Source organism: Chlamydomonas reinhardtii, chromosome 3, assembly GCF_000002595.2.
Source record: "Chlamydomonas reinhardtii strain CC-503 cw92 mt+ chromosome 3, whole genome shotgun sequence".
NCBI lineage: Eukaryota > Viridiplantae > Chlorophyta > Chlorophyceae > Chlamydomonadales > Chlamydomonadaceae > Chlamydomonas > Chlamydomonas reinhardtii.
Genome location: NC_057006.1, coordinates 6,734,313 through 6,744,535, shown reverse-complemented (window position 1 = coordinate 6,744,535; position 10,223 = coordinate 6,734,313). Strand labels below are relative to the sequence as shown.

Here is a 10,223-nt window from a genome sequence, read left to right as displayed (position 1 = left end):
AGGGAGGGAGGGAGGGAGGGAGGGAGGGAGGGAGGGAGGGAGGGAGGGAGGGAGGGAGGGAGGGAGGCTCTTGACGAGCGCTATCACGCTGTGCCGTTGCCGGTCCTGTTCAAGAGGCTTCGGTCACACGCGCAGGGTTGCGTAGTTCGTAGTACGCGTACTATGTACTACGTACTGTACGCTGCCCTCGTCGGCTAGTACGTTGGAAAATACGTTGTGCTGGGGAAACCAGCGGGGTGGGCCGTGACAGCGCCGTGGCGGGCGAGGGGCGCGAGGGGTGCTGGAAAGGATGTCCGTCGAGGTTCGCGAACCATGACTGCCCTCCGCACTGCAGCTGTGTTTTCTTAAATTAATATGAGTACAATAAGTTGAAGGAAACTACGCTTTAAGACTATGGCCGCGCAAATCCAAATTCACACCGATTCGGGCATGGTGCGGGCACGCGTGTCGTGTTTGCACCGGCTTTCCCCCGGATTTCCTGGCCCAGCGTATTATGCACCGTATTTTAACGTACTGTACTAGAAATCCTAGTACGCTGTATTAATACGCGTATTATGGAGAGAGGGTCGCGTATTAGGCAACCCTGCACACGCGGGCTATCTATGGAAATCCTCTCGACCCAGCCCACCCCCTGTTCAACTCTATGTGATGTATGGACAGCGTGCATCGGCAGCCTTGTTCAGGTGCGTTTGGTGCTGAGTTCTGCTTGTGGGGCCTCCCGGAATCTGCCAGGATGGGCTTCCGAAACCCGGCGGATCCCCAGGACAACGACCGACCCCCCAACTTTGGCGGCCCAGAACTTCCCCACCAGATCATCCCTGACAACACTAAAAGTACGTGCGTAGTGCTCTCCTCAAGCTCTGCGCTATCGAGCATCGGGTAAGATCCTGAGCTTTCTGCCCCCCCCCTTCCCTGCATCCAATGCTCAATGCTATGGCACAGGCACTGAGCCACTGCTGACATGCGTTCCAGTGCCCGTATCTTGTAGATGACCTCAGGCCCGCGGCGTCTACAGAGCGTCTATGGCCCCTACGCCCGGAACATTTTCCCTAGGGGGCGCACCCCCGAACCCCCAAAACGTCTTCAGATACCGCCAAATATGCGCCAAAACATGTGCGGATAGACTCCACGGCTACTGATGCTACGATCAAGCCTGCGGGCGTGGACGGTTTCCACACCTTGCAGCGCGAATGTGCGCGCACCGTTGCTGGCGTGTTGCAATCAGATCTGAGGGTGGCATAGCGCCGTAGCACAGAGACAATCCATGAGACGACCGCGCGAATGTTCAAATTCAAATCACCAATAGCCAATACACAGCGGTTTTGCAGTAAGAGCTTGCGTAAGAGTAGGTCATGCGCAATCTGCCTTGTCCGCAAGGGTCCACATTCGCAGGGCACACTGCAAATGGACGCAGTGACGTACCGGCCATATGCCCACTAACCAAACCCCGCAGAATGCGAATACGGTATGCACATCCAAAGACAACTATCCTCGCCGCCGTGCCCTCTGCTTCAGCAATGCGCGCCCAATCTTTGCCGTGTTGGGCGGCGCAATGTCCACCTAAGCCGATTCACCGCCACGTTCACCCTATTGCGGCACAGCACTCGAGCACGTGCGCTAACCGGGGCGACTCTCATCACATCATCACCCGACGCCCTGCAAGGGTGCCCACACCCAAGGTGGCCGCCCCCTCTGGGCCACGGTCTGGGCCACGTCTGAGGCAGGGTAGTATGGGCTGAGGCAGGGTAGCTTGAGGCACCACGTTCACCTTACGACGGCAGAAGCGGGGAACGATACATAATAGCTGCGCAGCCCAATGCGCCCCGTTATGGGGCTCGTGGGGACCAAACCCAACCGCAATGGAATGCATCTGAGTTACTGGCGCTTGGATTGAGAACGCTTTGGAATGAGCGCTTCAGTGTCCGCATCGTAGTGGCACCCATAACTGCCAGGAGTGCCATTGTAACCGCGCTGTCTTTCACCCTGGCACATGGCATACAGGTCGTTGCTACTACGGTTAGAAGGTAAACACGAGTGAGCTTTAACAACAATTCTGCAAGAACAACACACTTCGAAAACACAAACATGTCATCATGTAGACTACGCATAACGCAGGACCCGCCCCCACAAGCCAGCATCCGCCGCTGCCCGTCCTAGGGCAGACCCACAGAACTCCTTGCGTTACCGTCCTCTTCCTGCTAAGCAAAGAAGACCACAATTGCTGATGTGTTGTCCGCCTCTCCACACGGGGACTTCACGCCAAGCTCCACCGCCTCCTGCAATCCAGTACCGAGCATACGATAGTCGTGGCTTAGCCAACATGCGGCCGTGGCTTGTGCGATGCTACAACAGCTGGTGGCCTAGGACACGTTCACATGGTGCCCCCGCCCCACTCGAACACCCGGCTCCCCTGCCCCCGATGCGTGGCGCACTCACCTCCACCAGCATCTTAGCTGCTTGGGCCGCAGTTTTACCCTCGCTCGCCACCTCCATCACCCTGTTCACTGCCTCCTGCCCGTCCATCACGTCCCAGACGCCGTCCGAGGCCATGATCTGCAACGGTACGGACAGCATGTGTTGCGTTGCACAAGATGGACTCCTGTTGACAGCGCCGTGCAAGCGCAACATGCATGCATAGTTGCACGCACATCGCTGCTGTATGTGCGCCCTCATCACACCATCAGCATCCTGCCATGGCCCAGACCTACCAGGCAGCAGTCGTCCTTGCTGGCCTCAAATGTGACCACGTACGGCTCCGTCAGCACGCCGTGTTCGCTCATGTGCTTGTGCCCCAGCGCGCGCGTCACGCTCAGCTCGTAACCCTGCCACGGCCCCGTCACCACCTGCAGGTAGCCGTCCTCGTGCGCAGCATCCTTCAGGTTCACTGTGCCCGAGAAGCCCTCCTGCGGTTGTGGCAGGCGGCACACAGCGTGCGCTAAGCCGGCGGCGCTGGGGCGTTGGAAGAACCACCACGATAATGGCACATGCTTGCACATACCTTCATCCGCTTCGCCTCCTCCGCATTATGCCCGTTGTGCCGCACCGTCAGCGTTTTGGACGTGTACGACGCACCTGCGGGCACCGTGAGGCATCTAAGTTCATGCAACCCCATGTGCCTGCAATGAAGTTTTCCGCTCATATCCGCATCGTGTAATGCCCCACCGTTGTCGGTCCCAAGCACTGCTGTGGAGTCACCGACGTTGGCCATCCACACGGACCGCCCCTGCACCACGGCACAGGTGCAAGTAGACCCGAACTCCAGCAGCCGCTCCGGCCCGCTGCCGTTCTTGTACACGCACACTCCGCCACTGGTTGTGAGCGTGTATGTCGCCGTTGTTTTCCTGGGGGCCAAGGATGACGGTATGTCAGAGGGCAAGAGAGACGATGCTGCTGCGCCCACAAGCGATGTGACGAACTTACCGATGGCCTCCGCAGCGCACGGTCTTTGGGGGGTCGTCATACAGGGACAGGGCCGCGGTATGCCCGCGCTGGAATGCTGCGGACATGAGCTTCTCCGCCTCCCCATTCAGGTCCTTCAGCAGCCGGTTGCGCAGACAGCTGGTGTAGAGGTGCCGTACCAACGTTTTCCCCGCGTAGCATGCTGCTTTGTCCCCAAGCACCCCGTGCCCTGCGTGTCAGGAAATAGGTAGGTGCTCGGGTGGTTCGTGTGCGTCAAGAAGAGTGTCACGGCCCAAAACCTGACGCCGGACGAGCCCGAACCCCGACGCCCTCTGCGACGTTCGATAAAGTAGCAACGCTCCTCAATCCCGAATCCCGCCACACGGCTCCCGACCTTCAGCAGAGCTTATGACCTGTCCGGCCAAACACGCTGGGCCCCGCACAGGCTTCGTTCTTGCGCTTGCAGCTCACCATCACATATAGCTGCTATGTAAATTTGTCGGTGGCCTGCAGGGACCTCGCCGGGGGCGTAGACCTCCTGGACAACGCAGTAGTCCTGGTTGACGTCCCCATACCTGTTTCCAGGGTCCGTTGCATGTCCAATATCGTGGCCCATCGTTATAAATAAGGCGTTTGCTCCGGGTCACCGGTAGGGCAGCGGGGTGTTCCCGAACTGAGAAGAACTTGAGAGTTCGCGTTGCAGATCGCTAATAGTGTGTTTAGTTCTCTAGAGGGGATAGTTGCCGCCGGAGAACGTCAGGTCTTTCCGTGGAAGGATCGGAAATGGGACCTCTCGGCCGGAAAACACTCGGCCGGAAAGCACTCTGAACCGACGTTTTTAGAGTCTCGTTTTCTGTCTCTCGGTTTTACATCAACAGGGATTTAGGTACTCTCGAGCCGGCGAAGCCGGCGAGTTCGCATGGCTCGACCGCGGCTATAATTTTAGCGCCCCCGACTAGAATTTTAGGTTGTTCGAGTGAGAATTTTAAGGTCCCATGATTTGGATGGCTGCGAGGTGCCACACGCAGGCGACGATATGACTAGTCACGTCAGTGGGGTGGACACGACTTTTCGCATTGCTAGCTGTTGCATTTTACTGTAAATATAAAATTGCTGCGCTTAATTATTGAACACCCGCATAAAACCGAACCTTTACAACCACTTTACAACCACTTTCATAATGTCCTCGCGTCCCAAACGCGCAGCCAGCGCCAACATGGCCAATGTGATCGCTGCAGAGAAGGCGAACAAAGCCGCCGCATTGCACGCGTGGCCCAAGATGTGGGCCACCAAGCTGGAGGCGCAGCTGCAGCTCATGTTCATGCCCACCAGGCTGCACCGCCGCCCGCTGCACCAGGGGACTTGCCGCAACTACAGTACCGCCCCGGGCATCACCGGCGTCATTGAGCTGACGTCGGCGTTCTACCGCATGTACCCCAACGCCACCTTCGTGTTCAACAAGGAGACGGCGGCGAAGGGCACCTACCGCGGCGAGGAGGAGACGGCGGCCAGCTGGTGGCTGAAGCACGTGGGGTGAGTGGAGCGTGCGCTGCCTTCCCATGGGCGTAAAATTGGGGGTGGGGGGCCCACATGGGCCTCTGTCGGGGCTCGCCACAAGGAGCCCAGCAGATCTATCCCATGGGGTCTACCCAGTGGGCCGCCAGTCTTGCGCTGGTGGGCGGGTTCATCCCCGCATAGGTCAAAATTGGAGATCTATCTATCACCGTTACGTTGCCGGCCCGAGGTATCGAGGTAATTCCGCCTTGCTTGAGAGTGATGCAATAACAGCTGGGGATCGGGAAGTATGGATAGCAATCTGGTCACTACAAAAGCTTTAAAACGAAAGCCAAACAGAAAAAGTTTGGGAAAACCAGGGAGAAAACGCATCCGGGCAGGCGCGTGTGCCGCGGTTCTGGTCTCAGGCTCCACCTCAATCTTATATGGCCGCATATCACCCTACTATAAAAGGCGCATCAATCGGCCCAGGCGAAAGAATGGGCTGCGCTCGCGAACCAGCAGCAAAACCTGTCGTGCCAGTCCAAGTCTGCCCCGCAACTCTGACCTGAACCGACCTGAACCTGAACAGAGGTGCCCAGAGGTGCCCCAGTCCAAGGTGCTTTGAACTCCCACATACACAGGCCTTCACACACAATGCCTCAAACGCCTTTGCCACACGTCGTTCTCCTGTTTTGCAGCCCTGGATCCCATTGAAAGTCTGAATGAGTACCGTATGGGCTGAGCCCGTCGTCCATGCGTACTACCCTCAGCAATTTGCAAACGGCAGTCACCACAACTAACCACAACCTCCAAATGTCTGTGTGAGACAGCATCAACCGGCACGTTCCTAGACGGTGTTGGGCCGCTGCGGCAGCAGGAAGTTGTAAAACGCATCCTCCACAAACAGCGGCCCGCCCGCCGCCGCGTTGTCGCCGGGCTGCTTCCAGCCCACCCACGTCCCCTGCTGGATCTTCTTCAGGTCCTCGCCTGTGCATTTGGGCGACGTAACAGGGGCGTCCTGAATCTCTGGAATCCGCAAGGCACTGGCCGGATACTATGCCACAATAGACGCCCTATGTTCAGCGTTTGGGCCCCGATACAGGCACAATGCGGGGCTGCCCTGGAGCAGGTCCTGGAGCGAGGATGGTGTAACATCGGTAGTCCGCTTACCTCCCGTGTAGTGCGGGTCCAGGATGAGGAATGCCGCCTCGCCGGTGCTCTCGTTGAAGCGCACGCCCAGCAGTGTGTACGCCAGGACGCCACCGCCAATCATCACAGGCGAACCCACCGTGGCGAAGTGCGCCGCCAGCTCGCGCGCGTGGCTGCACTTCCAAGGCATAGCACGCCAGCAGTCAACATAACTACAGTGTGCCGCAATCGTGTGACTGTAGGGGATCGGGTCTGCCGCACTGAGCATAGCCGTGTCACCAGCTGCACGGTACTTCAAGCGCACTGCGCAAGATCAGAAGCAGACGAGCCACGCCCCCTATCACCTCCACCTGCGCACCTGGGGATGTCCGCGCCCCGGTTGACGGTGAGGAACTTGCACTGCACGCCCAGGTAGTCATCCAGCACGTACGACAGCTCGATGGCGCCGATCCAGTTAGACGAGCCCACGAAGGACGGCGCCTTGTCGCCCAGCTTGACCAGCGTCTGCTGGATGAGCCTGCGGGGGTGGCGGAAGGTAGGGTGCGGTAAGCGCGGTGACGCATGGAGGCAAGCCGGCGAATAGGATGCACTACTGCCGTGCGCTTGACTCTCCAAGCGGTTCCGACCCCAGGCACGCCCTTGCACCCATGTCTGTAGCTCACTTGTGCGTAGGGATGGGCTTTGCCGTGTACTTTTGCAGCCGGAACCAGGACACGATGGTTTGAAGTGAGCGGTACGCGCAGCCCCAGCCGGAGTCGTTGAAGCGGTCCTGCGGTGCACACAGTTGGGTTGACGTAAGCAATACCCATGTTTCGCACGCCTTAGCTAGAGCCCGTGCACCTGCTTGCCTGGCGTGCAGCACCCGGCTCAGCAGCCGCTACCCACCAGCAGCTAGCATAATCACGACCTCCAACCCCCCTCCCCCCCCACACACACACACCTGCATGTAGTGGCAGTACTCGTAGTTACCCTGAACCATCTCCATGAGCCCGCCGATGCCTGCACAGGCAGCGACACAACAGAGTAAGAAATAGCTCACATCCCCGTGCAGAGGAGAGTCAAGATCCATACGGTATCCCCGTGCAAGGAACAATCAAGGGCCATTTTATTGCTGTCACGGCATTGACGGCTTCAAAGCTACGCACCCCAGCGCCTGCACGCTTTGGACAGCTGTCCACCATCTTGCTGCCACCCCACCTGGTGCTGCCAGACCCAGGTGTACATCCCGCAGCCGCGCCACCGCGCTGCCACCGCCCGTGCCGCCGTCTCCGTCTCCATCACCCGCCAGCTCCAGCGCGTTAGCTGGCCTCAGCAGCGGGCGGTTGGTGGGCAGGCCCAGCAGCCCGTGCAGGCGCTGGCGCAGCGGCAGCAGCTTCAGGTCGTTGAGCTCGGTGTCGGCCAGCAGCGAGGGATACAGCACCGTCAGGTGATGACCGCAGCCCGGCGGCAGGAAGTGGTAGGCGCGCACCTGCATGCGCATTGGCAGAACGAAGTGATTTAGTGCCGCGCTGCAACCCAAGCGCTCAGGCCCCGTCGCCCCGACCAGGCAGGCCGTACACAAACACGCAGTAAGGCATCGTTACAAACGTAGGCCTCTCATTGTTCACACACAAAGCTTCAAACCCAGCTCACCGGCAGCACCTTGGCCTGCTGCCTTCCCAGCACCCGCTGAGCCGCCTGCAGCTGGCCCACCAGCGCCCGTGTCACCGCCGCCACAGCCGCCGACACCCGGCTGCCGCGGCGCACATACACCAACACGTCCAGCCGCAGCGGCGCTGAGGTGCTGGCGGCAGCCGCAGCGCCGGCCGAGGAAGCGCCTAGCGGGCGGTAGGCAAACGCTGGCCCCGCGGGTGGCGCGGCCAGGGCTGCGGTGGACAGCACCGGGGTGCAGTTGATAAAGCCCGCGCCGGTGACCGCACCGGTGGACGTTGACCCCGGCAGCAGGTCGACCAAGCCCTCTGAGGAAGGCTGCAGTAGCTGCTTGCTGCCAGCACCCGAGCTCCTACGAGAGAGCGAAAAGGCAAAAAAGGTTTGCGCTGATTGCAAGCGAAGGCTGGGCTGCTTGTGTGCGTGCAGCAGGAAGCGGAGCCAGCAGATCACCACATATGAGTACCTCGCGCACCTGTTACTAGCGAGGTACGAGATGCCAGGTGTCTCCAGCTGTTGCACAAGGCCAGACACGGCGGCTTGCAGCGCGGCGGCGGCAGGCGTTGCGCCGTCGTCTACCACTTCCAATCGCAACGGCAGCTCACACCTGCACACGCAGAGTAGAAGCTATGCTTGGTTACTGCGTATTCATAACTTATGGATAGCCTCCATTGGCCATGACTGCAGCGCACCTGAAGACCCGCTGCCCCTGCAGCCACTCGTCCAGGGACACCAGTGGCTTCAGCTCCAGCACGGGTCCGGCAGCGGCGTTGGCTGTCAACCGCACCACCTGCAACTTGCCGTCCTGCACCGTGGAAGCCAGGCTCCCCGAGCCGCCAAATCCCAGGCTTTGCAACTGTGCCGACACCTTGACCGCTTCATCCAGCGAGGGTGCAAATGCGCCCTGGATGGCCAGCGGCGTTGGCAGGGCATCCGCCACCTCTGCATTGCACCCTCACACAGATTAGCAAGATAGTATGTCCCGGCACGACATGTTAGGCTTGCCTTGAAGGTGCGCAGCTGTTAGATCGCAGTGCGCCGAGCCCAACACCGCATCCTTGTCGCCCAGCAGCAGGACCGGGCCCGGAGATAGCTCTGGTAAGGTGAGCTGCTTAGATAACCCACTGTAAAAAAGTAAATGAGCCATAGCTGTGGATGCTAGGAATAACTGTCCCGTTCGGACGCATCAATTCGATTCTCAAACATATAGCGTGCAAAAACACATCTCATGTTAATTGAATATGTATGCGCGCCGCCATGTGTGTATTATCAACTGTCCTGGCCTTTGGTCATGCGGCGACACGCTGTTGCGCCCGCCCACCGGCCCGCCCTCGGCGATCCTCAGGCGCTGCCGCGAATCCGTGGATGGATACGTGCCGTTCCGCATCATAGCTTCAAGCCCCTGTTTTGTGGTAAAACCCAGGCCCTGCAGACTGGGAGTGCACCCGCTGACCTGCATAACAGTCAACAGCAGGGGAGGGTGACTCGCGAGAAGGAAGCCATCGCAATGTATGCCTCGCCGCGACTCCCGGTCCCAACCACTCACAGTCGCTTTTGCTGAGCGTCGCACTTACCGCGGGGCGTCCCCGATGTAGATGGACCAGGCGCGTCTTAGGGACCATACACGGCCCGAGCACCCGTAGAGGTGCCAGGTAGCGCACGCCGTCTCCCGACAGGGAAACGATCCGGTCAGGCCACGGTATGCAAGCCCTGCCAGCTGAAGCTCTCCACAAGCTGCTGCCTGCAGCATGCTGTCATGTACTTCACGTTGCTCTCATGCGCTGCACCGTCTGCGATCCATCGACCGGGGCAGCTGAGGCCCACTGCCCGACTGCCCCAAAGGCGCGGACGTGCCCCATTCTTTCCGACCGGTCACCCCGCCTGGCACTCTGCCGGCATGGACGATTCCGCCCCCTCCTCCGTCTCGGCCTCCCCGCCGGCCAGCGACATGTCCCTCTGTTAGCAGCAGCCAGATCGAGGGCGGTTCGGAATTTGCCCCCCCCCCCTGCTGCAAGCTGGAACGTCAATGGGGGGGGTCTGTGCGCGTTCGGTGGTACATGGGAGACAGGAGGGACGTTCCGTGTTGATGGGAGCCGGAAAAGGCAGATGAGTCAGTACGGATTGTTGCGGGGAGACTTGCTGTCCGGAGCAGAGAAGAGTGGGGAGGGTTCATCAACGGCAAATCAGCATAAATGTACGGAGAAGTGGGAGAAGTGGGAGGTGCGGGGGCAGGTGCATGCACCTGCGTGTGATTGTAGGACATACCGTACTAGGCGGGCTGCTTGCTAAGATAGAGAGGGATTCGTTTGGACGCTGACGGCGGGCGGGCAAAGTTGAGCAAAGACTGGAGCATTCGATGCCTAGTGCCACCCACACCTCAGTGGGGGCATAGTCAATGGCATGTTTAGCCCGCCTGGACTCGACTAGTGTGTGCATACCCGGTATACGGTAAACCTCAGTAATGGTCGTTGGCCACAATTCAACGCGCAGCTGTAAGGCAGAGTGCCTGATGAGTGTGATGGATCAGGCGA

The 10,223-nt window shown here is 59.6% G+C and overlaps 3 protein-coding genes across 3 annotated transcripts; 1 reads left to right on the top strand and 2 right to left on the bottom strand.

Moving 5' to 3' along the window:
* Nucleotides 1–348: 348 nt before the first annotated feature.
* CHLRE_03g198000v5 (uncharacterized protein) lies at nt 349–4,360 on the bottom strand. Its single transcript, XM_043061280.1, has 7 exons — nt 3,871–4,360; nt 3,421–3,628; nt 3,163–3,341; nt 2,999–3,072; nt 2,709–2,903; nt 2,437–2,553; nt 349–2,276 (listed from the first exon to the last, which is right to left on the bottom strand). Exons 1-7 carry the CDS (start codon nt 4,013–4,015, stop codon nt 2,199–2,201), a joined length of 996 nt encoding a protein of 331 aa, XP_042926409.1. The 5' UTR covers nt 4,016–4,360; the 3' UTR covers nt 349–2,198.
* A 140-nt stretch (nt 4,361–4,500) lies between these two features.
* Nucleotides 4,501–5,196, top strand: CHLRE_03g197950v5 (uncharacterized protein). The gene has a single exon (XM_043061279.1). The coding sequence runs from the start codon at nt 4,580–4,582 to the stop codon at nt 4,934–4,936; it is 357 nt and encodes a 118-aa protein (XP_042926408.1). The 5' UTR covers nt 4,501–4,579; the 3' UTR covers nt 4,937–5,196.
* Nucleotides 5,197–5,206: 10 nt separating this feature from the next.
* CHLRE_03g197900v5 (uncharacterized protein) lies at nt 5,207–8,890 on the bottom strand. The gene is made up of 10 exons (XM_001693100.2): nt 8,698–8,890; nt 8,385–8,634; nt 8,168–8,299; nt 7,678–8,047; nt 7,243–7,513; nt 6,986–7,044; nt 6,708–6,814; nt 6,404–6,562; nt 6,067–6,218; nt 5,207–5,883 (listed from the first exon to the last, which is right to left on the bottom strand). The coding sequence occupies exons 1-10, from the start codon at nt 8,837–8,839 to the stop codon at nt 5,744–5,746; spliced, it is 1,782 nt and encodes a 593-aa protein (XP_001693152.2). The 5' UTR covers nt 8,840–8,890; the 3' UTR covers nt 5,207–5,743.
* Nucleotides 8,891–10,223: the final 1,333 nt, after the last annotated feature.

Excerpts from the sequence above, each read along its gene's own strand:
- CHLRE_03g198000v5 (XM_043061280.1), bottom strand. The coding sequence starts at position 4,015 with ATGGGCCACGATATTGGACATGCAACGGACCCTGGAAACAGGTATGGG. Across the intron at positions 3,629-3,870 it reads CATAGCAGCTATATGTGATG|GGCACGGGGTGCTTGGGGAC; the intron begins GTGAGCTGCAAG and ends CCTGACACGCAG. Across the intron at positions 3,342-3,420 it reads GTGCGCTGCGGAGGCCATCG|GAAAACAACGGCGACATACA; the intron begins GTAAGTTCGTCA and ends CTTGGCCCCCAG.
- CHLRE_03g197950v5 (XM_043061279.1), top strand. The coding sequence starts at position 4,580 with ATGTCCTCGCGTCCCAAACGCGCAGCCAGCGCCAACATGGCCAATGTG.
- CHLRE_03g197900v5 (XM_001693100.2), bottom strand. The coding sequence starts at position 8,839 with ATGGCTCATTTACTTTTTTACAGTGGGTTATCTAAGCAGCTCACCTTA. Across the intron at positions 8,300-8,384 it reads CAGGGGCAGCGGGTCTTCAG|GTGTGAGCTGCCGTTGCGAT; the intron begins GTGCGCTGCAGT and ends CTGCGTGTGCAG. Across the intron at positions 7,514-7,677 it reads AGCAGGCCAAGGTGCTGCCG|GTGCGCGCCTACCACTTCCT; the intron begins GTGAGCTGGGTT and ends ATGCGCATGCAG.